Genomic DNA, 24623 nt, shown 5'->3' with positions numbered 1-24623 from the left:
TAAATAAAACCTAGCTTGATGTGTGCAGCATAGAGTATGTCAAGCCAGTTTGGGAATGTTAGTTCTTTCTCTGTCCAGTATCCACCCACATATAACCAACCACTGTGAAAGTAGAAAATGGCATTTTTGACCTTAAACAATTATTTACTTGAAAGCAATCTTTGAGTAAACTAAACACTGCTTCCCCCCACACTTTCTTTTGGCAATCGGATTTTGTAACTGCTTTCAAAGCTGCTTCATAGTACTATTCCCATCACAGGTGTAGCTTATGTGGAGAAGAGTATGTGATAAAAGCACACTGTTTTAGTGTGTGAAATGGGACACAAACACTTGTTTCAAGTGGTCATTTTGCTTAAACTCCAATATTAGTACCATATAGCAAAGGGTCCACAGTTGTTTTTTTATTTAGAAGTTTTAAAAAACATATAAATTCCATTAACAATCTAAATGATACTACCTTAACCCCATTCCCCCTGCACAAATCTCCCCTCTTCCCACCCTACCATAAATCTTTTATTTTCCATTGTTATACATAGTTATAGAGTCCAAATAGTACATTAAGTTAGCCATAGTCTTGTAAAGAGAGTTGGTACCTGACCTGTTCTCCCTTGCTTTGCAGAGAAGGGTATGAAGGGCCACCAGTCCTCTTCAAAAGCCTCTTTGTTTTTCTCTTTCCTTTTGCTAATCTTAATTTGATAGTCAATTTTTCTAATAGGGCAATTTCCAACACCTTTTGACACCATCTGTCCAACATGAGACCTTCCAGAGTTTTCCAGACCTGTGCTGTCACTATTCTGGCAGCCACCAACAAGAAGCCAATCAATTTTTTATAATGTAAATTCTGTTTTTCCTCTATAAAAAGGTTTAGTAAAGCCACTTCTGCTGTAAAGACTTTTTTGTCCAGTTATTCTTTGAATTGTATGTATGAGAGACCAAAACTTGGCTACTTTATCACATTCCCACCACATATGCATAAATGAGCCATGTTCCCACATTCACGCCAGCAAGAGGGGTCCCCCAATTTAGTAATTTGTGCTGAACATGTTGGAGTCATGTACATTTTTTAACAATTTTTAAAGTCATTTCCCTGAAAGATGAGGACACTGATTTAAATGGAAATTTTAACCACATGCCTGTCCACATCTTATTTTCAATTTTGCACCTCAATTCGGTTTCCCGTATTTCTTTAAGTGTTTGGTTACTGCCCATATCCTTTCCCAATAAAAACTTATATAAAGAGGAGACTAAACCTTTTTCAGTATTGCCGGCATTCAATATTAATCTTTCTCCATGAGTTAGTTCTTTTGTTTCCTGAGTTATAATGTAATTTTTCCTTATAAATGTACTGATTTGATACCATGCCAATCAGGAAATGCCCTTAACCCTCAACTTCCTGTGTCAGGTATCTCGAGGTATGTGGTTGTTGTTCACATAAAAATCCTTTAATCCTAAAATATCATTTTTAACTATCTGTCATCTATTAATCTTTCTTTCTTATAGAAATCTGGATGGTTACAGAGAGCAACCAAGGGGGAAAGTCCTGGTAAAAACAGCTGCTTTCTATGTTTCCATATCCCCAATATTGGTGTCATTGTATGTTCTAATTTTATGCTTTTTTGTACTTTTAAAATATATGGTAGCCTTTTAGGGTTATTATGACGTAGTAGGCATCTTTCACTTTGGACCAATGTCTTTCTATTTTAAGATCTAAAAATAAGATCACATGCCTAATCTGATAGATCTCATAATATAAAAATAAATTAGGGATTCCCCATCCTCCCTCTTGGTTCCTTCTGTTCCTAAGATTTTTGGTGGTTCTTGGTTGTTTTTGAAGCATATATAAATTGTTCTTATTTCTTTTGCCAAATATTTTACTCTTTGTTACTTGAGTGGGTAAAATGCAGAACAAATATGTAAATTTTGGAAGTAACATCATCTTTACTAGTGATATTCTGCTGGAAAGGGACAACTTCAATTTACTCCATATTGAAAGGGTCCACAGTTGTTAAATAAAACCTGAGTTCATATAATGAAGCTGAATGGTAGAAGAGCCAGGACAGACTAAAAGAAGTACTACTTCACACAGTGGATAGTTAAACTATGGAATTTGGTAGCACAAGATATGGTGATGGCCACCAACTTGGACAACTTTGAAAGAGGATTAGACAAATTCATGAAGGATAAGGTGAAAGGTAGCTATTAATCATGATGGCGATACGCTGCCTTCCGAATCGGAGGATCCGTGTCTCTGAATATCATGTGCTGGGTAACAATAGTGGGAGAGAGCTTTTGTACTTGGGCCCTGTTTATGGGCATATGGTTAGCCACTGTGGAAAACAGGATGCACACTGGAGCAAAAAAAAATTCTATTTTGACATATATGGTAATGGGGTCTGAATGTCATTGACTGACCAAGGAACAGAACCTTGATCATAGTGAATAGCTCAATTAAGATGTCAATCCAGTGTGCAGCAGTTGTGAGAAAAGTAAATTCCATGCTAGGGATTGTAAGGAATATTAAAAATAAAACTGTATACAGTTGTAGTCACCACAGCTCTAAAAGGGTATTGTAGAGCTGGAAAAGGTTCAGAAAAGGGCAATCAAAACGCATGAGGGGTTCGAGCAACTTCTCTGTGAGGAAAAAAAGGAAATGGGCTGCCTTCAAGTCGATCCTGACTTATGGCTACCCTATGAATAGGGTTTTCATAGTAAGCAGTATTCAGAGGGGGTTTACCATTGCCTCCCCAGCTGGCTAGGGCCTGCTCAGCTTACCACAGCTGCACAAGCCAACCCCTTCCTTGTCCACAACTGCCAGCTGGGGGGCAACTGGGCTCCTTCGGACTATGCAGCTTGCCCACGGCTGCACAGGTGGCAGGGCGCATAACCCCTGAGCCACTCACTGTGGGGGTGATCTTTAGCTGGCCCTTGACACCCAGGAGACACGAGTGGGGATTTGAACTCACAGACTCTGGACTCCCAGCCAGGTTCTCCTCCCCACTGTGCTATACCAGCTGTCTATGAAGAAAGGTTATAATATTTGGGGCTTTTTAGTTTAGAGAAAATGTGAGTAAGAGAGGGCCGGTATAATTATGTGGAGAAAGTGGCTAGGGAGAAGTTTTCCTCCCTTGTTTAATACTGGAAACTAAGGCCATTCAATTAAGTTCAGTGTTGGAAGATTCAGGACAGATAAAAGAAAGTACTTCACACATAGATAGTAAACTATGGAATTTACTTCTGCAAGAGGCATGGATGGCCACCAACTTGGATGGCTTTAAAAGAAGATTAGAGAACTTCATGGAAGATAAGGTAATTAATGGCTGCTAGCCACAGTGGGTATGTTCAACCTCTACTGTGGGTGACAGTATGCCTCTGTATACTAGTCACTGAGAATTTCAAGTGGGGAGAGCACTCCTGCGTGCAGGTCCTGCTTGTGAGCTTCTCAGTGGATCATCTTGTTGGCCACTGTGTGAACAGATGCATAGATGGGCCTTTGGCCTGATCCAGCAGGGCTCTCTTTATTTTTTATTTATCTCTATATTTGTCATTAGACAAGTATATTTACTTGCAGAGTGATTCAGACTGAGTATTAAATGGGTATTTTGTACAATGTGAATTGGCCACACAAGTTTTTGTTAAACAGAAATTTTTTTTCTGACTCTGTCTCAAATTGTTACCATAGCTGTTGTACTAAACAAGGAAGTATGAAAATCAGAATATGTTGTCCAAGGCTGCAGTCTTATATAACTGTTACCTGGGTCTGAGCGCCATTAAATGTAGTGGGACATCTTTCTGAGTAAACTTGTTTTGCAGTACAATCCTGTAAAAGGATTTCCAAGTTTTCAGCATAAAAAAACTACCATGACTACCTTGAATAGTCCTATGTTCTTAAAACTATTTTGCTAAGCAGTTTTATTTTATTAAATGAGGTTGTAGTGTTGCTGTTAACATAAATCCTTCTTACACTTCCGTCACCGAGTTGTTAGCTACAAAATTAGCACTTAGGAACTGTGGTTTTGTGCCAACTCTGAGAACTCATTAGATACATAGCATCAATTTCCAAGAACTGTACTTCTCATGAGGAAATCTTTGCAGTTTAAAAACCAGTTTGAGTTTCTAGTGTAGACATGCTTTAATTTTGCACTTCTTCACGCAAGATAAGTAACCGCATTTATTCATTCTTTTTGTATTGCCTGTATGACTTAGGGTGTCCGAAGGCAAAAATCACCCATTGAGGTGGGAAATGGGAGCTGAGAGTAGTCCCAGTATTACCACAAACTTTTTGTCAAGTTGTGGCAAAAAGGTTCCCCATACTTTCATTCATAAGAAAAAGAGGATAACTATTAGTTTGTAGTAGTATTAATGGTAACACTATAAGGCATGTAGATGTTTTTTATTTTTGTTTATTTAAAAAAAAAATCCATTCTAGAATACATTTCTCTTGGATTTGGTACTGTGGAGCCTTTCTATCAGATTGCTCCAACTTTATTATGGAGTCCAACCATTTTTAAGGAGGTCAGTTAGTATCATAAAATATACTTGTGATTCCTGAATCACTGTTGGGAGGATAGAGTTGATCTCAGGAGTGCATAAGCTGGTTTCTTAAGGTAAATTACGAGGCAAAAAGTTTGGTCTAAATAACCTCTAAGAAATGGAAAGATTTTCTAACAATGGGATTAAAAGTAAAGAAAAACCTGAACTGCTTAGTTTTGGGGGATGGGGAAGACTGCTGCAATAGTCAGATAAATTTTGTCCAACCTTCTTGCCCAGGATTGTTCCTAGCTGACTCTTCAGTTAGTAGTGACATTATTTATGTTTAAAAACACTCACAAGACATACTGACTCTAACTTTTAAAAAGCAGAAGTGGGATGAAGGCGATCACTGACTGGCTGAGACTGCTACAGAAATCCCCTGTGTTAGGAAGAGTGCATGTGAGAGTGTATGTGTTGCGTGGGTGGGGAGGCTATTGATTGTGGTTTGTGTCTGTCAGTGTTGTCTGTCAGTAGCAATGAGGGATGTTCTGTGCTTTTTTCCTTTGGTTGCTGAATGAATCTATATTTGTATATTTCTTTGCTCCTTTCATAAGTGTATTTTTGGTATCTTGGCAAACAACTCATTATTGTCAGATGGAAAATCAACCATCAGGTTCTCATGAGCCATAGAACCTTTTGAGTTGGTATGTCAGTGGCTAAACAGATATTAAAGAATAGTGTAGTCACCTCTGGTTTCTATGCTTGAAGTTACTTGGAGTAGAAGCCTTAAAATTCTAGTTCTAATAATGCAGGTTTGAGTTCACTAGCACACTTTAGAAAAACTTTGATGTACCCTTTCTGTGGCTACACAACCTGAGGAAATGGTGAATATGCATGTGATAAGATTACAAAACAGTACCGAGAAAAAGTAATTGGCTGATGCTCATAGGGCCAGTGTTACACTATTTTTTTCAGCCTCTTTCGAGTGGATTGTCTGCCACAGCATGCAGAGGTATACTTGTGCATGAATGGATTATGTCTCTATGTATGTTGGAGTTTTAGATTATCCTCCTGTTATACAGTGCAGATTTTAGGTTTGTGTGGACTGTGCACAAGGTATCTATAGAATAGATAACTGGAAAGGCCACCTTCACCCATATGAACCTGCCTAGGCCTTGAGGTTGGTCTCAGAGGTTCTGATTGTGAGTCCACCTTTGGCACAAGAGAGCAAGCATTTTTAGTAGTGGCACCATGCATGTAGAATTTCTTTCCTCGAGAGATATGTACGGCCCTTACTCTACCAACAGACCCTGAAAACTTTTATTTTTAAAACTACATTTGAATTATGTGGCATTCTATATTTTAACTACTCCGTGATGTTTAACATTGTGACATTTTTGTTTTATATTGTAATGGTGTTGATGCATTGTGTATTATGGGTTGTATTCCACTGAGTCCTACTCAGAGGAGACCCATTGAAATTAATGAGCTGAAGTTAGGCATGTCTAACTTAGTGGGTCTACTCTGAGTAGGACTAGCATTGCACACTGCTCTATGGTTTTGTTATAAGCTTTCTTGAGAGGGTTTTGTCCTGAAAGCGGACATATAATTTTTTGGAATAAATAGCGGTTACCTGCATCACTGTACTGGACTGCATGATTTCCAAGGATGACTTAATGCATGCCTATGCCTGTTATGTCAGTAGAGCTGACTGCCTCCCATGGTTTGTTCTGAAGGGCATATCGTCACAATAGTTACTTGAACTGATTTGTTTCCATTTCTCTTTTCCCTGTAGGTCCTCAGTATGCACTTTGCTAGCAATATCACACCCACAATAGAGCAATGCAGAAGCTTGCACACTTCATATAAGGGTTAGGTAAGTGTGAATCTTTTCACCAATGTTGTATTTTTTCACCCGTCTTAATATTCTTATTTTATACTTGGTCTATAAAATGAGAATATTTTAAAGGTAAACATGCCACATGGAACAGCAACAAAGAAGTTGGCTTATTTCCATGAACAGGCTTTCCGTCAATTATTTGGAGGGATGTGATGTTGCCAGCAGAGTGCATCCAGGGCTGGACTGGCCAATCATATTATAGCTGGAGGTTATGCCAGGTACTCAGTTTGTTTGGTGGTATTTGGGGAGAATAATTTTTTTGGGATGGGAAAGGTAAGTAGCTATTATAAAATGCCACTTGAGCATCAAGTGGCTATCACTATGTCTCTTTGCTGGCATTGTTTGCTGGTATTTCATTTCTTTGTAATGTATACTGACTATATAGTCTGGACCCGAAATGGTATCCTGTCGTAAGGATAGAATTAGATACTTGGTGGAAAATGCAAAATGTCCAATCCTCTGTGTGCTGCTAACTTGCAAAGTAGGGACAGGAAGAGAGACAAAGGATGGAAGTAGGATGATTAACCATTCTCCTGGTATTGGTATTGCCCACCCTTCACCAGTAGGTCCCAGGGCAGGTTACAAAATTTAAAATACAATATTAAAAAGAATTGAAACACATTTCAATAACAAGAATTGGATGGGTTCTGTCTTTCCTCTGCAACCTTCCTTTCTTTTTTGGACTCTTTCCCCACTTCACTCAAAAACCCGGTCTTGTAACCAGATTGGGGGGGGGTGATTAAGGGAGTGGGGAGGAGTTGCAGGGGGAAATAGGTGGGTGTGGGAGATCTTAAGCACCCACAATTAATTCAGTGCTGCAAATTCTCCAATTCCCCCCCCCCCCGCTGCTACTGTTGTTTTGCATGTCTGAGGCAAGTGCAGGGTTGGGAATTCTGCCCGGGCTGCCAGATATCTAGTTCATCTCTCAAACTAGCTGATGTTTGGACTTGTGCAACTTTATTCTTGAGGGAAGTCATCATCAACTTTCAAAGCCTGGGGGAGTTTCAACAGCAGCTTATGAGATGGCATGGGGAGTATGTGGTTGGCATAAACAAATTCAGAATCTGGCTAGGCACTGACATAACTAGAAAGCAGCAAGAGGACATTTAAGCTTGGCCAAGGATGGGAAGCCCGTGGCCCACCAGATGTTGGTAGATACCTCCCCCCATCATCCCTGACCATTGGCTGTGTTAGCTGATTCTGATGGGAGTTGGAGCCCAGCAACATCGGGGGACAGGGAGGTTCGCCATTGCTGGGCTAGGTTATGGCAGAGCCGGGTCTGCTTTTTGCCTTCTTCCTCCAGTGCTACTTGTTTTAAAACATAAGCTGGGTCAGAATATGCAAGAATTAATTAAAATGGTGACGATATTTCATTGATACTTAGAAAGATCTCCACTGATTGCCTGTTCAAGGTGTTGATTTTTTAACCTATAAAGACCTCAGTGGTGTGAGACTGAGGTGTCTTGGCAGTATAGAGCTTTGTAAAGATAAGGTGTAGCCTTCTCCTATTTGAAACTGTCCAGTTGCCGAGATAATCACCTTGAGTCCCTGTACCCAGTACCCACTTCCAGGTACTTTGAGATAAGGCCTCTTCTGTGGTGACAGCCCAATTATGGACATCCTCCCAAGGCACATTTACATGGTGACAGGCTAAAATTGTTCTGTCCTCCCAAGCCTTTGACAAGTGATATGAACCAGTTTCTAGTAAACTGCTATTTTCCTATTATTCTGTATGTCTTGGATTTTGGGTTGCATTGGATTAAATGCAACAGTGCTCATCACCAGAATGGGCATTGTAAGTGAAATAGGTCCCTTGTCATCCTCCCCGCACATCCCAGAAATCTGCCCCACGGGGTTAGGGAACTAGGAGGAGGCAAAGAGAATTGCAGGAGGCATGAGAGGAAGGGGAGCCTACTGTGTGTGTGCAGCATCAAATTCACAGTGTTAAGCTGGGTTTGATATGTATTTTTGCATTGGTTTTAAAATGCAAGCTGCTGAAGGCTAGTCGTGGTGGAAAGAAGTAATAGATCATTTTAAAACAAAGATATTATGTAGGGCACTCTTTATGCTGTAGGCAGAGTATTGAAACATGCACTGTAGCTTGTCATCGAGTAACACTGTTTGTCTTTCAGATTTGGTTTCTGACACATTGGCTAAAAACTATGCAGTTAGCCGATTATGTTAATAATCTGCCAGAAATGCTTGACTATGGCAGTAAAAAGCAGGAAGAAGAGAGCATTTAACACAGAAGTAACTGGTCTCTTATTGCCAATGTAATTATGACTATTATATTTCCCCCTTCCTCCCTGGCTATTTTAAGAAATACAGGAAAGATTTCTAGAGTACTGCTTTGAATGGCTGCTTTTCTTTGGTAGTTGGTGCTGTTTAGCCATCTAGGAAAAGAAAGCTGCCATTGATGAGAACGTTGATGTGAAGGATGAAGTGCAAGTAGGAATGATGAACTCTGGCAACACTAATGAAAGGGCAAATTGTCTTGCTGGGCACTTTGGCCGTATATTGGAGCGTGCGTACTGGCATAAAATGTTGAGGATGAACTTGGAAACCATTTGATACGATAAAGACTAATTTGGGTGCATTTAGGACTTCCTTAGGGAAAAAAGGGCAACGATGTTTGGGTGGGTGTACACAATATGTGTGCTTTTCCCCTCCCTTTGGCTGTTATGCTATTTAGATGGCAAATCTAGATATGAATAGATTTTGGCTGGTATCCTAGGAACTGTGTGAAATACAACATAAATGAGATTAGCATAAAACAGCTATGTTACGAAGCAGTTATGAATACTAATATCTGTACAAATTGAAAGTACGATGTGAATTGAAGAGAACAAAGAAACACCTTTTTATTTTTGTAACCAGTTAGGAAAAAAGTACTATATATTTCCCCCCTTCAGTCTATATTAGTGAGATGGAAGCATATAGTAACACTTTTGTACAAAGCTTGTGTACAAAGTTGCTATTTCTGTCTCTCAGCCTTATTAGATCCCTATTTTGCAGATGGGCAGAAGAGAAGGCTTGAAAATGTTGGAAAGGCTACTGAAAACTCCATGTGCAGTGACAGTAAGAAGGTGAACTTGCATTAGAAAGCCATCTTTGATGTAGCCTTTTTCTTAACACTGCACTGTTGTAGTGGATTTCTCAAAAAGTAGCAGCTAAAACCATCAAGGGCACCTTCCCACAAAGAAAACTTATTGGGGGTGTCTTAAGATTTCTGAGTTTAGGGTATATGTGTGAAAAGATTACTAACCATTTGCAAAATGTGGAAAGAATGGCTAGAGATGTTCCTTTCCCTCCTCCTGAGATCAGAGCTTGAAACCATTGTAAGACTCATACTGGAAATACACAAAAATACTAGTTTATTCAATGCATTGTTAACTAACTGAATTCAGTGCTACAAGAGATGGTGGCGTGGCCAGTGCCACCAGATGAAATGGCTTTAAAGGGGGATTAGATTCATAAAGGCATATATAAGATGAAGTGTTATGGGTTGAAAAATCTGGGTGGTACGTATAACAGGCCCTGGTAGGGTGCACTCTTGCTAAAGGACTAAGCGTGCCATTTTAGGGGAGTGTTCCTAGACTTGGTGCTCTCTGTGGAGGTGCAGGTAGCGTCAGTGGCCAGAACTGCAACTGTGGCATTATCTTGCATCAGTGGTGCATGCTTTGATTACATCCAGGCTAGATTATTGAAATGCACCCTATATGGGCCTGCTGTTTGGACACTTCAGTTGGAGCAGAGTGTGGCAGCTAGAATGTATGCTCTGTGGAAGTAGTTGAAAATAATAATCGCTTATTATTTTCAGCTACAGTACTTCCACAGAGCACATGTACTGTATAAAATACCCTTATTTGGAACACACAGTTGCAGCATGATGCAAAGGTGAAAGTATCTTGTAAGTGACTGTCGCCCTCCCTTGAGAGAACAAGCTCCACTTAAGCAATGCTGACAGGTTTAGGTTACGTTACGTTATCTCTGCATACATACAGATGTAAATGGGTGGAACATATTACATACAGATCAGTAGCATCCTGCATATTTCACACTGGACAAACAGTTTAGGACATCTGTCCAGAAGTTTTCATACTGTTGGAGCTTTGGCACAATTGAGAGAGATACTGGCAGACAGAAATGGATGAAGATATGAATTCTGTTCTGCTCAGCAATGATGTGTAATATGCCTGATGCTGTTTCAGATATTTGGTCAAGGGAAGAAAAACAAGCATTTGCTACTTTAGCAGAACAAGTCGGACATGAATTCATGCTTCATGTTGATGTATTGATACAATCCGTTAACTTCCAGACTCAAAATATGGGATTCCTGTCTCTAGTTTTTTTAATAAGGAAGCTTCACACATTACTCATAAGTGCTGAAAAAAGAAATGCAAGTGTCTTGCACAACTTATTTCCATGGCTCCCAGCAGTGTCCAAAGCTCCTTCCTGAGGTCAGATTTCTGTAAGGAAGCATAGATAATTTACTGGAGAAAAGGTGAACTCTGATGTGTATGGAGTGCCTGGACCTACGTCACCAGTAGCCCACCAGGGAGCACCTCAACAATGGGAGTAGAAAGCATTATTATTATTATTATTATTATTTTAAATAGAATTTATATCCTGCCCTTTATACTCCAAAGGAGCCCAGGATGGCATGATGATAAATGGCACCCAGAAAAGCATCACCACATTAAAAAAAAGCCCCACCAACCCCACCCACACAGTGTGTTTCAGTACATCTGTAGTTGGGAAACATGTAATTTTTGTTGGATTTGTTTTCTTTACCACATTATCTGTGGATCAGAAAAATTGAACTAGAAGGGGGGGAAGTGTGGGCTGCCACTTGGATGAGGGCAAAGTAATATGTGGGTGACATGAAAAACATGCACACATGGAATGCATCAAATTCACTTTAAACTGCTATGTGGACACAAACGGAAGTACTTGGCAGCAATTCAGGTGATTATGGTGATGTTCTTTTGTGCCATAGCAATACATGATTGCCTGATTCACAAACCAGAATATCCCTATTGGCATTGAATGCTGAACCCTTGATAGGGAGAGCAGGACTTACTTTCTGCTCCCACTGATCCATTGTGTCCCCATCCTTCAGTCTCAGCCCACTTTACATCGGAGGGTGAAGGTCTGCAGGGAGCCTGCTCTTGCAATCAAATGGTTCTAGAACCTTTTCAAGTGCTGAAGTCTAAAGCTAGCAGAGGAGGTTTCTGTTTTATCTCTAGCAAACAGCTTCCCCTGAATCACTTTGCAACTGTAAAATCTGAAGACAAGGAAAATGGAATGTTTTCTTTCTCCTGCCCCCATTGCATCCCTGCCACTAAGTCTCTCTTCTGAAGTAACAATTGTGTTTTAACTCCTTATTAAAAGATATTGCTTCTGTTTTCATCAAGCTTGTGCTTGCTTTGGATTCACATTTTTTTCTAATTTGGTGCAATGATAGGTAGAAAAATGACCTCATGTTGCAAAAGAGAAATGGCATAAAGACAGTGTAGTGGATGGAGTGTCTCACTTGGACTGGGGAGACATGGGTTAAAATCTTTGCTCAGCTTTTGAAACTTTCTGGTTGATCTTCTGTCAGTCACCATCTCCTAGCCTAATCTACATCACAAGGTTCTTGTGGGGATAAATACAGGCAGGGAGCAATGTAAGTTGCTCTGAGGAGGAGGTGGTGCTGCTGCTGTTGATTTGAAAAATCCTAGTTTCATTGCTTTAATAGGATGATGTCTTCCCTGGGATGATGGGTCCCACTCGAATCCAGCCGAAAATGAACTAAAACTAACTGGTCTCTTATTATATAACTCACTAGCATATTGACAGTGTTCCAAACATCAAAGTGGAGAATGAGTTGTCTGTGATCTGTTGCCTGCAAAGAAGACTATATTGTAAAATAAGGAAACAAGACCCTCTCTAAAAAAATTCTATAAATAACAGCACCATAATTTCTTTGTAATACAAAAGGCTTTTCTAGTCCAGTATTCTGCCTTTAGCACTGGCCAGCCAGATGACCCTGGGAGATTATGATGGTCATTCCTTGTTTGTTCTACAGTGTAGAACTCTATACAAGATGAAATTCTGCCTCTGGATGATGATAGCACTTCCTATTGAAGTATGCTAAATATTTTTCTTGGGGATGGTGTGGGTGATTGTAATACATAACCTGAATATTGACCAGTGTTGTTTTGTGTGTGGGTATCAAACATCCATCTCTTACTAGTTTGCTGATGAAACTCAGGAAAACATACTTGTGCCACTTGAAGTCAATTTTCTGTACATTTATGTAATTTCTTCATAATCTGGGAGGTTGGAAAATGGGCCCTTGAGAAAGGAACACACCAGTTGTAACAAACTGCTCCATATGTTTGATTTTGAAACATTTTATCAGTTTATCTTATTCTTGAGCAATGGTGCTTCATTCATGGAATGGCACATACCCCACCAATAAAGTCGGACAGCATACCTATCTCTGTGTCTTGTGAAATTACCATCTGCCCATCCATAGGCATGAGAATACTGCCAACACTGTAGTAGTAATGATTCCCTATTTCAGGGGCATCCAATGTGTTGCCCTTTAGATGATGTTGGACTCCCATCATGGAGCATGACTAATGGTCAGGAATGATGGGAGTTGCAGCTCACTGCCATCTGGAGAGCACCACATCTGAGTATTTACTTCTAGGAAGCTGAGAAATGAAGAACAAGCAGCTTTATGGCCATGTGGAATACAAGTACAGTAAACAACAACTTCCTGCACAGAACACTTCAAAAAGACTTTGAGATGGTCAGTGGGAATCTACAGGTGGTTATTGGGAACCTGCTGTTTCTATATAATAGAATAACAGAAAGTTTGCCTGTTTCTAAAGACCTTTTCTTTTCCATATCAATGTGGAAGAGTGATAGTGCAAGATACATTTGCCTAAGCTACATAAGGAGCGTAGCAGAGATGGCAATAGAAAATGGAGCAGAAATTCTCATGTCTTGTAGGTTTGTGGGATAAACAACATAAATTAGTCTCCTGCCCACAGATTCTGTTCCCCAAGGAATTCTAGTTCTGTACGACAACCGGAGAGCTTACCGGTTCTTGGTATCCATTAATTTCCTATAGCTCATTGCTTACGTATCTGATTGACATGCAGAAGATCCCAGATCCAATACCTGACATCTCCAGGTAGGGCTGGGAGAGACCCCTGTCAGAATCCTGGGAGAGCCATTGCCAGTCATTGTAGACAATACTAAGCTAGATAGACTAATGGCCTGACTTGGTATATGGTAGCTTCCTATGTTACTTTGGGGGAAGCCATGAGAGTTAAGCTGGTTTGTTGTGTAGATGCTGTGTTACTCAACATCCTTTGTTCATTTTAATGGAAAAAGAGGCCTTTGTTTACTCTTCCCTGTTTACCTAAATGGTTGTGCAAGCAGGGGACAAAAGATAAGAAGGTTTGATTAATCCCTCTGCTAGCTCTTATGTTTCACCATCCAGTTGTCCTTGTCTTGTCTCCTTCTCTTCCTTTCTCCATTTGAAGTTGTATACATAATATACAGGGAAGACTTGCTAAACAGGTGAGGCCATGAACTTGAACAGACCTGCTATGTTGTGTAAAGAAGGAAGAAGCAGATTTTCTCTTGCTGAATTATCTTTGCAGCTGGAGTTCTGGCACTGCTGACAACAAAAGTGTTTTTTTTTAAACATCAGCTCTCTGTTGTGGGATGGGTTTAGAAACAAGACATGAAGAAACATATTGTTGTACTTCTATGTAACTTCTAGTTTTAGTCTACTACACCTGTCCTTCCATGATACTTAATATAATTAGCCATAAGGACTAGAACCATATTTCTCAGGCAGCTGAGATCCTTGATTTCAACATGTTGGAAAAATGGAAATGGACTGCCTTCAAGTCAGTTCCGACTTATGGCAACCTTATGAATAGGGTTTTCATGGTAAGCGGTACTCAGAGGTGGCTTACCATTGCCTTCTTCTGAGACTGAGAGGCAGTGACTGGCCCAAGGTCACCCAGTGAGCTGTTTCAGGAGCCACAAATGATCCTCAAGCTTGAAATTGCCCATCTGTGACTGTCTCCCTTTTTAAAAGTACAACTTCTTCCTTAAGGGGCTTCAAGCAAATATTTCTCAAGGTTAGGTTCCTAACTTGCTCTCCAACTTAGTGTCTGTATGTGATTACCTAATTATTAGGCTGTGTGCTGATTATTTTTAGAGGCAGAGCTTTCTTGGATTTATGCTTGCTGCTAATTCATGCCAGCAGTTTAGCTAGAAAGTGGAGCAAGATCACATAATTACTGCATTAACTCTTAATTTGGCTGTCCAAAGTGCATTGGATTTTTGTGTGTATGGCATTTTGGTTCTAGTATGTATGCAGAATAAATTTTTAAGTTGCAAGGAAGATGCATGCTATTTTGTTTAGGCCTTTGAATCCTTTTTAATGTATTTGATTCCATAAAGGAAGCCACAGACCTGAACTTACAAGATCTGAACAGGGTGGCTCATGACAGATGCTCTTGGAGGTTGCTGATTCATAGGGTTGCCATAAGTCATAGTTGAAGGCACATAACTACAACATTACACACTGCACTGTAGCATGTAATACATGTTCTAGATGTTAAATTTCTGTCTGATCAGAGCAGTACGTCATGCTCAGAATAACATTTATAGGAGCTTTGGGGAAAAACAGTCAAAACCTGGTGAATGAGTAAGGATGTACTCAAGCTGTAGGTAACTGTAGCAAATATAATCAAACCAGATGGATACATTATGTTCACTTGTATTTTAGTTTTCTCCATAACTGTATCATAGTTAGTAATCAGTATGAAACAAAATAGTTAAAGGTCCTTCTCAGTGTATGACTGCTGGTTGATAAAAATATAATAAAATCTGCAAAGTTCCTTTAAAGTGAAACCAAGGCATTCCTCAGAGTGCCTAAAACATACTATTGAATTTGTGTAATGTTTTCTCATCAGGGAGTCTTGGAGCCACATTATACATGACCTTAACTGCACAGTCCTGTCTTTGAGGGTGGCAGGGTTTTTGCCTTTCACCACAAATTGCCAGCAATCTGGATTGGGATGCTGGTGCAGGAGGTAGGAAGCCTTTAACCCTTTGCTCCTTCACTGTGGTCCAGATCAGCCCCCCTAAACTGCCACTGACTATTTGTGTCCTTTAGGCCACATTTTGTTTGACCTTGCTATAGGAAAAACAAGAGATCTCTGATTTTGGCAACCTGGATGTGTGTCTCAGTGATGCATCAGGTTAACTGGCCTTGTAAATCCAGGACACAATGGCAGTGTTACACTTCTACTAGATGAAACACTTTTACATCCCATGGTTTCCTTACTAAATCTGGAACCGAAAGAAAGGGCTTTCTTTGGCAGCTCTCTTGCAATTGCTTCTGTTTTGTATCAGTTGGATGGGATTAACATTAAGTGATTCTACTTTTCTCTCTATTTGCTTTCATCCATTGGAGCTCATTGGAACATAAACAAAGCCCTGTTGGAACAGGTCATCTAGTCCAGCATCCTGTTGTCACAGTGGCCAACTAGATGCCTCGAGGACGTGGACAAGGTGCTTGGACAGGTTCGTGCGACCACTTCGGTACTGGATCCTTGCCCCTCTTGGCTAATTAAAACTAGCAAGGAAGGAACAGTTGGCTGGGCCAAGGAAGTGATTAATGCCTCTTTACGAGAGGGAGTGGTCCCTGGCTGTCTGAAAGAGGCGGCAGTGAGACCACTCCTGAAAAAACCTTCCTTGGACCCAGAGGATGTCAGCAGCTACAGACCAGTAGCCAATGTTCCGTTCCTGGGCAAGATCCTGGAACGTGTGGTTGCTGACCAGCTCCAGGCGCTATTGGATGAAACCGATTATCTAGATCCATTTCAATCGGGGTTCAGGCCTGGTTTTGGCACTGAGACTGCCTTGGTCGCCCTGTTTCATGACCTATGTCGGGAGAGAGACAGAGGGAGTGTAACTCTGTTGATTCTCCTTGACCTCTCAGCGGCTTTTGATACCATTGACCATGGTATCCTTCTGGAGAGGCTTGCGGAATTGGGAGTTGGAGGCACTGCTTGGCAGTGGTTCCGCTCCTACTTAGCGGGTCGTCTCCAGAAGATAGTGCTTGGGGAACATTGCTCGACACCGTGGGTTCTCCAATGTGGGGTCCCGCAGGGTTTGGTTCTGTCTCCCATGCTTTTTAACATTTATATGAAGCCGCTGGGGGCGGTCATCAGGAGTTTTGGAGTGCGTTGTCATCAGTATGCTGATGACATGCAGCTCTACTTCTCCTTTACATCTTCTTCAGGTGAGGCAGTCGACGTGCTGAACCGTTGCCTGGCTGCGACAATGGACTGGATGAGAACTAACAAACTGAGACTCAATCCTGACAAGACTGAGATGCTGTTGGTGGATGGTTTCTCTGATCGGATGGTGGATATATACCCTGTCCTGGATGGGGTTACACTCCCCCTAAAGGAACAGGTGCGTAGTCTGGGAGTCATCTTAGACTCTTCCCTCACACTTGAGGCTCATATAGCCTCGGTGGCCCGGAATGCGTTCTACCAACTTCGGTTGGTAGCCCAGCTACGTCCCTATCTGAGTAAGGAGGACCTCTCATCAGTGGTACATGCTATGGTAACCTCGCGTCTGGACTACTGCAATGCGCTTTACGTAGGGCTACCTTTGAAGACGATTCGGAAGCTACAGCTAGTGCAAAGTGCGGCAGCCAGACTGCTAACAAGAACTAAGCGGTCTGAGCATATAACACCTGTGCTAGCCCGTTTGCACTGGCTTCCAATATGCTTCCGGGCCAGATTCAAAGTGTTGGTACTTACCTATAAAGCCTTATACGGCACGGGACCACGATATCTGTCGGAACGCCTCTCCCACTATGAACCGGCCCGTACACTACGGTCTACTACGAAGGCCCTCCTCCGGGTTCCGACTCATAGGGAAGCTCGGAGAGTGGTGACAAGATCTAGGGCCTTCTCAGTGGTGGCCCCCGAACTATGGAATGGTGTCCCCGAGGAGGTGCGCCTGGTGCCGACACTATCATCTTTTCGGCGCCAGGTTAAAACCTTTCTCTTCTCTGAGGCATTTTAATTCCTGTTAATTGTAAATTATTATATTTTGAGTTTAGACTGTACAGTTTTGTGTACAGTTTTGTGTTATTTTTATTGTATTTTTAATGTTCACCGCCCAGAGAGCTGTTGCTAGTCGGGCGGTATATAAGCTTAATTAATTAAATAAATAAATAAAATAAATACAGGAAGTCCACAAGCAGGGCCTGAGTTCAACAGCACTCTCCCTACTATTAGTTACTTTTGGGAATTATTAACAACACAAAATACATAATATGCCCATCTGGCAGCATATTAATATGGACAAGTCCTACCGGCTTAATTATCAAATGCCGGAGAGAATAAAAAGGTCCTAGCCTGGTGCCTAAAGACCAACACAGACTTTGAATTGAGCCTGGAAACTAATTGGTAGCCAGTGCATTCAGGTCAGAATTGGTGTAGTAAGTCCAAACCTTCTGGTCCAGTCAGTAATCTGGTTGCCGAATGCTCAGCGAGCTGTAGTTCCGAAACTGCCTTTGACGTCAGACCAACATATATTGCATCGCAGTAATCTAACCTAAAGGTTACCACAGCATAGAGAACTGAAGCTAGATTATCCCTGACCAGATAGGGTTGCAGCTGGGCCACTAGCTGGAGCTGGTGGAAGGCACTTCATACACCACTGTGAGGGAAATAAACATGACACCAATTCTTATATAAAATGATTCTTATCTAAAAAAGTAGATTCTTATCTGAAAAATATATTGTTAGTGATTCTTGAGGCCTTTTGGGGGGAGGTTCTAATCCTACTTCATGGTTAGCTTCATCTTAAGTATTACATTGTTTTAATGCCATGAATGATCTTGGAGCATCCAAGGGTGCGGCCATTGTCTGTCCCCTGGATGGGAGACCTTACTGCAGGATATAATAATTTTTTTTAAAAAATAACAGCTTGTGGGGGTGTCAATGGTACTTTTATGAACAGGAAATGGTACTTTGTGTGGCAGTGCTAGACTTTCTATTTGTCTTTTGATCTGAAATAGATCTTTCGCTGTGCAAGTCAGAATTGTGGCCAATGATAATGCTTATAACTAAGCATAAGGGAAGGCCAATAGTACAGTGGCAGAGCATATGCCTTGTGCGCAGAAGGTCCCAACACCAGTCCTTGGCATCTCTAATAGCAGCACTGGGGAAGACTTCTGTCTCAGGCTTCAGAAGAGCAGCTTCCAGACAGTATAGCCTGGAGGTGTGCCGCAGGTCAGTTTGTGATCTAATGATGGACTGCTGGATGGTGTCCAGTAGATGGGCAAGATAACACCAACAACAAGAAGATTTTGCTCTTCTTCCCTGCTAAATGAAAGTGTTGTAATCCCTGATCTGTAGATAGATGTAGTATAATTCCTTAGGAAGGAAGATATGCCCGTCCTCAATTGCCTGCCTCTTTTTGTGTGTGATACAAAAGCTAAGTGTACTTACAGTGTGTTGAGTAAACTAAAGACACGATTGTCATGCCTTTGCTTTAGTCGTGTAATTAGTGATGTGCCTAGCTTTTTTAAAAAAGCAGTTGATTTCTATGTATGTCTGATAACTTGTAACTTGAAATTTGTCTTTCAGGGCTGATAGTTGGAGTGATCTTGAGATATGGCATACCTCCCACCAGTGGTCATGATAAGCCATTCAGCTGTTCCCAGGAGGATCGGGCTTTCACAACCCTTTTGGTCAATATCAGCGGGAAATTCTTTGAATATACTTTAAAAGGAGAAATAAGCCCTGGAAAAATACACAATGTGGAACAGAATGATATGTTGCGAAAAGTGAGGGCTACCTTTTTGTTAATGGTGGACTTCTAATGAATGCATTCCCCCCTCCCCCTTGCTGGTCTGTTCGCATGGGTGTCTTTCAAATGTGAATATGCGTGATCATATGTGGTTATTTTCATTGTGGTGGTCTACAGCATTGTAAAAAAAACATACAAAAAGCCCGTTGGCTGAGGTAGGACCTGATATTTTGCAACTGATAGCACACTGTCTCGCTTACTTCAAAATGTCAGGCTAATTCCAATATATGCTATCAGTAACAGTCATTTTTCATTCTTCCCCATAACAGTCTTGAGAGTTGCTGATCTCATTTTAAACAGGTGTAATGTGGAGCAGAATAACATGTTGTGCAGCTCAGCCACTTGGAAGCTAGTTTTCATTTGTTCATCCCACTGACTTTAAAAGCAGTTTTCCCCAACCTTAGTTCCCCAAATGTCGTTGGACTACAAACCCCCCCCATCCCCAGCAGCATGGCCAATGGTTAGAAATATTATGAGTTGTAGCCCAACAGCATATCGGGACCCAAGGTTAGAAAATACTGCTTAGTTTTCAAAGGGGAACCCAGCTATAATCTTAAACTTTTATGGAATACTCATACAACTACTTTATTGTGTATAAAATTCAGGCCAAATGTAATCTTGGTTGGAGGGAAAAATAATGTCATGGTCTGAATCAACCATTGATAATGGAATACTTTAAAAAGCTAGTTCTCTGCAGGGAGCTGAGCATCTCTACAGCCTGTTGCAATGAAACCTGTGTTCCCAAAGAAAGTTGATCTCTAGGAATTGATTGGTTTGATATAATTTTGAGAGATTGATATGGGAAATGTGTAGGCATCCTACAAAGATTTTAAGGATAGCCACTTGAAAACTCTGTCTTAAGAGCTGTGTTTCTGTGTCTTCTTTTAAGGTAACTTTTGATCCAGAAGTGTTTTTCAACATCCTCCTGCCTCCCATTATTTTCCATGCTGGCTATAGTTTGAAAAAGGTAAGCCTGAGGTATTCTCTAAACAATGTTATTTTGCCTGTATGGATTTTGATTTGGTGAGCAGAATACTCAGTTGTTGATATCTTCCATACAAGTAAGCACCCCCCCAAAGTTATCCAACTTCCACTCTTCCATTTCTAATTTCATAGATTACAATTGGGGCTTCTTCAGAGCAGGTTTTTCCCTATGAAATGCTTGGCATATTGGTCTGTGTCCATGTTGTATTACAGTGCCTCCCCCCCAAATGCTGCTGTTAAAATATTAGCTTAATACAATCAAATACATTCATGATGGTCTCCCCTCCTTACCCACTGCAGCAGAATCCCTGGAACAAAAGTTTACAATGCTTTTAGTAATGGCTTGAATCCAGTGGTTCACTTGTGCCAAGAATGTGTGTGTCTCATACACCTCACCCTGCAGCTGCAGCCCATCTATTCACACAAACCCAACTGCAGATTTTTATTTAGTATTGTTTTCACATAGAGTTCACAAATCTTGAGGAACCTATTGTGTTGCATGTGGGTGGGCTGTTTGCAGAAGCCCTTGCAAGTCAGCCAAACAGCTTGCATAGAGCTCCCCATACAGCCCTTAGCATAAAGGCCTGTCTCTGATTCATAGGCCTGGAGTTGCACTAAAAATACACTTAAATTAGGCAGCAGGTGAGCCTCTCTGGGGAGGGTATTCCATAGATGAAGACCCACTATTGAGAAGATGCTTCCTCTTGTTGCCACCTGCCATATCCCAGCTAGTGAGGGCACTTGAAGTCCCTCTGTTGATGACCTTGGGGCATGTACATGTACCCCAAGCTGTATAACCAAATGTATTTATGATCTGAGATGGATATATCCTGGTCTTTCAACAATCCAAATAGTCTTACAAGACGTTGTTTTCCCTTACAAAATAATATGTGCATTGTGTTCAGGTAAACAAGCTTCTCAAACATTTGTAGTACAGTAGGGCCCCACTCATACAGTGGGTTACGTTCCAGACCCCCCCAAAAGCAAAACCTGCCGAAAAGCAGAACTCCATCAATAAAATGGTGCCCAATGCCCGAAAAACACAATAAAAGTGGAATAAGCGCCGTATGAGTGGGGCCTTACTCTAATTGAAAGCTGCCGTTATTAGCGGAATGCCAAAAAGCGTGGGCCTGCTCTAGATTAAATTGCTGACCATTTTGAGAGCTCACTATGGTTAGTGGTTGTTGGAGAATTAAATACTGCATTTGACTCTATTTTGGCGAATGGTTGTGGGCAGCACAGTGCAAGTAAAGTAGGATGTGAGAAGAGTTGAAGCAGTAGGCTTCCTTTTTCTTTTGCACCAAGACATTTTAATGGATTTGCTGTGGTGCAGATGTTACATGATTGAGTTTGGTCCTGTGAGACCCTAAGTCAAATCCCCTTTAGGTTGGTTGGATAATCCCATGGATAATTACAAATATAACACACTAAATTATAGCATTTACTTCTAATACTCCGTTAATGTGTTTTTGAATGGGGTAGTCTGTTTCCATGTCTAAGGTATATGTGTATGTTGCTCTGTATTTCACCAAGCTGGTGTATATTGGGTATGAGGACAAGCCCAGTGTTGTCTTGTCTTAATGCCCTTTCTGATGGAACCACTGATATGGAGTACTGGCAACTCTTTTTTTTTTTTTGCTGCCCAGGGCAACCATTTTGTGCTGGCACCCACATTACTTTTATCAAGGTACGAGTACCAGCACTTCATTTTTTATAAAAAAGAGAGAGGGGGGAAAAAACACGGGATGAACCCATTCCTAAACAAAGTTATTTCTACTAGTCAGTTTCATAGCATGGTTCCCACTTTCATACCCTCTCAACCAAATTTTGTTAAGAGTCCTCAGTCTGGAGTTGGTGGAAGCTACGCTCCCTGGATTTCTTGCTACATCTTCTGCTGAGACGGCAGTTTGATTTGTTGCTCAAACATTGCTGTCTTTTGCTATGGATCTTCTATAGCTATGTAAGAAATATCCCTATTATATCATCTTTATCTGACAGAGTACACATTTTTAAAAGAACCATTCTTTTCTTTTATTTCTTTGTCTTAAGCTGCGATCCAATACATGTCTAGTCAGAAGTAAGCTCCATTGGGTTCCATGAGACTTTCTCCCATCTAAGTGTGTATTGGATTGCAGCCTTAGTCTGATCTATTAACTTCTTGGTTAAATACACCTGTGTTTTCTGAACTGGAGGGATTCTAATTTATCTTCTTGACCTTATTAACATCTGTCCTCTTAGCCAAGTTACTGAGAGAGAGAGTATACTATCCTTCTAGGCCAGGGGTTCCCAAACATTTTCCCACACAGACCACTTGAAAATTGCTGAGAGTCTTGACAGACCACTTAATTATTTTTATACATGTTGTAATAATTGTAATGTGCTCTGCTAGAACCTGTGTGGCTTTCAATTGTATTTTTATTGCTTCATTTATTTCTGTATATTGTATCTTATTGTATTACAATCTGAATTCCATAGAACTCTGGCTGTTTTGTTCTATAACCAGCAGAGGGAACCTCTTAGGAAGCACAATCTGCTGTCATCTGAAATAATCGTTCTGCCCCTACTCTTAGTTTTTAAAAGGCTAACATGCTAATCAAAGGATGAAGTTAGTACATATTGCATTTGCCCTTTCTAGCATTGTACGTATGTACAAGCAGCATAATAGAATGTATCCATAGTATATAAACCCTTGTAGCCCCTACCTGCACATTGGTGTGCTGCAGCAACCACCAGTCACACAGAGTCTTGCAGAGCTTCCATTGCTCAAGTGGAGCAAGGAGAAAATAATTAAACTTCCTCACTATAAGAATGGGTTTTTTTAAGCTGAGGAAGCTTCTCAAAGCACTGGTTGGGCTAGATGGATTATATCTGGAGGGTTGTCTGATGAAGTAAGGAAGAAACTAGCAGATTCTCACTAAATTATCTCTTCCTGTTGTCAAGCTCTGTAAATCTTTAAAAAGCCACAGTGTTCCCAATGGAATTGCCTTCATACTCTGAGTTTGCCTCTGTCTTTGGGGTCTGTGGATAATTCTCAAAGGCACTGGGATGATGAGCCTGGATTTGATAGTCATCCTGAGCCATTTATACCAGGCAGTTCCAGAGTATGCTGAAACAAAGCATGGTTTAGACATGACTCATAACATCTTCCCAATATATATTTATAAAAAAAACTGCTTAGTTTTTTAAAATCGTAGCAATATTTCAGGACTGCATAGTAAAGCTGAAGTGAGTCATTTCTCTAAACAAAATGTGACTTGACTATGGTGCTGAAACTGCTGTATTTTTAGAGTTCATAAGGCATTCCTAAGAATGCTCCTATATGTCTGTGCCTAACCAGTTTTTTCCTCTACAGAGGCACTTCTTCAGAAATCTGGGGTCTATTCTGGTTTATGCCTTCTTGGGAACTGCGGTCTCTTGTTTCATTATTGGGTGAGTTGAGTTAGTCCTATGGGGCATAATTTAGGGGTCTCCTATCACCTGTCATTGTGCCTCAGCTGGTCTACCAAGATCAATGAGAATATGCTGACTTGCATATAGATGCCATATAATATGCAGTCTTCTGCAAAAGTGCTATAAAATAGGTTTTTTCTCAATTTTTTTAAAAAATAGCAAATTAGCGTTTTTATTTGTGCATTCAAAGGTAAATGAACTTGGTTACATTTGTTAACAGTTTCATCATATGGGACACTATTGCCTCCCTTTATATATCTGATGATGGCATTGCAAACTTGAACTTTTCAGGTGGTTGTAGATTGAATGTTTTAGAATACCCAGCCAGTACTTAAAAAAAAAATACTTTATTATATTTAAACTTTTGTAAGTATTACCTCTGTCTGAATATCAGGTGAACTGAGACCTTTCAGACTACTTACTGATTATAAGTTTGCATAATTATTTTAGTTACAGGTAGCCTTGAGCAAGTATATTGACTTTGTAATTGTATTGTGGATCCCTGCTGCTAGTTAAGTATAGACCCAACTTCTTTTTGGCCATCCTTGGTAGTTAGCCAAAACTTGGTTGTCAATATCCTCCATATCCCCCCAAGGCAGGAGGTCTTGTTTCTGATATCAGACTGAGCTTCAAAGGCTACAAACTCTGGACAAGAACTGTAGTTTGCCTGTGTTGCGTTGCGGTTCCAATATAACTAGGGCAATTCACAAGTTGCAGCTCAGCGTAAACTAGCACCAGCTGTTATGTTGGGTTTAAAGGGAGATGTTGTCCCCACAGTCATGCTACACTTCTGAGGCACTTGGGCATCTCAGAACGTGATGTGACTGCAAAGGAAAAATAGTGAACAATTACGAAGACAAATGGTATGGAAAAAAATTAGCAAGTGGCATTGGCAGAG

At 40.7% G+C, this 24623-nt stretch overlaps 1 protein-coding gene across 3 annotated transcripts in view; it reads left to right on the top strand.

Moving 5' to 3' along the window:
* SLC9A7 (solute carrier family 9 member A7) overlaps positions 1-24623 on the top strand; it is a 67359-nt gene that overhangs the window by 5627 nt on the left and 37109 nt on the right. For 2 of the 3 annotated variants that reach the window (XM_061626977.1, XM_061626976.1), the window contains exons 2-4: positions 19069-19268; positions 20181-20258; positions 23628-23704. In XM_061626977.1, the coding sequence (XP_061482961.1) occupies positions 19069-19268; positions 20181-20258; positions 23628-23704 (355 nt within the window). Of the gene's footprint in view, positions 1-15897; positions 15980-19068; positions 19269-20180; positions 20259-23627; positions 23705-24623 lie in introns of those variants that run through there. The other variant, XM_061626978.1, reaches the window with a different exon arrangement.

The sequence above is a fragment of the Rhineura floridana genome, chromosome 5 (assembly GCF_030035675.1).
Source record: "Rhineura floridana isolate rRhiFlo1 chromosome 5, rRhiFlo1.hap2, whole genome shotgun sequence".
Lineage (NCBI taxonomy): Eukaryota > Metazoa > Chordata > Lepidosauria > Squamata > Rhineuridae > Rhineura > Rhineura floridana.
The sequence above is the reverse complement of the archived record's forward strand: the minus strand, read 5'-3'. Positions and strand labels throughout refer to the sequence as shown.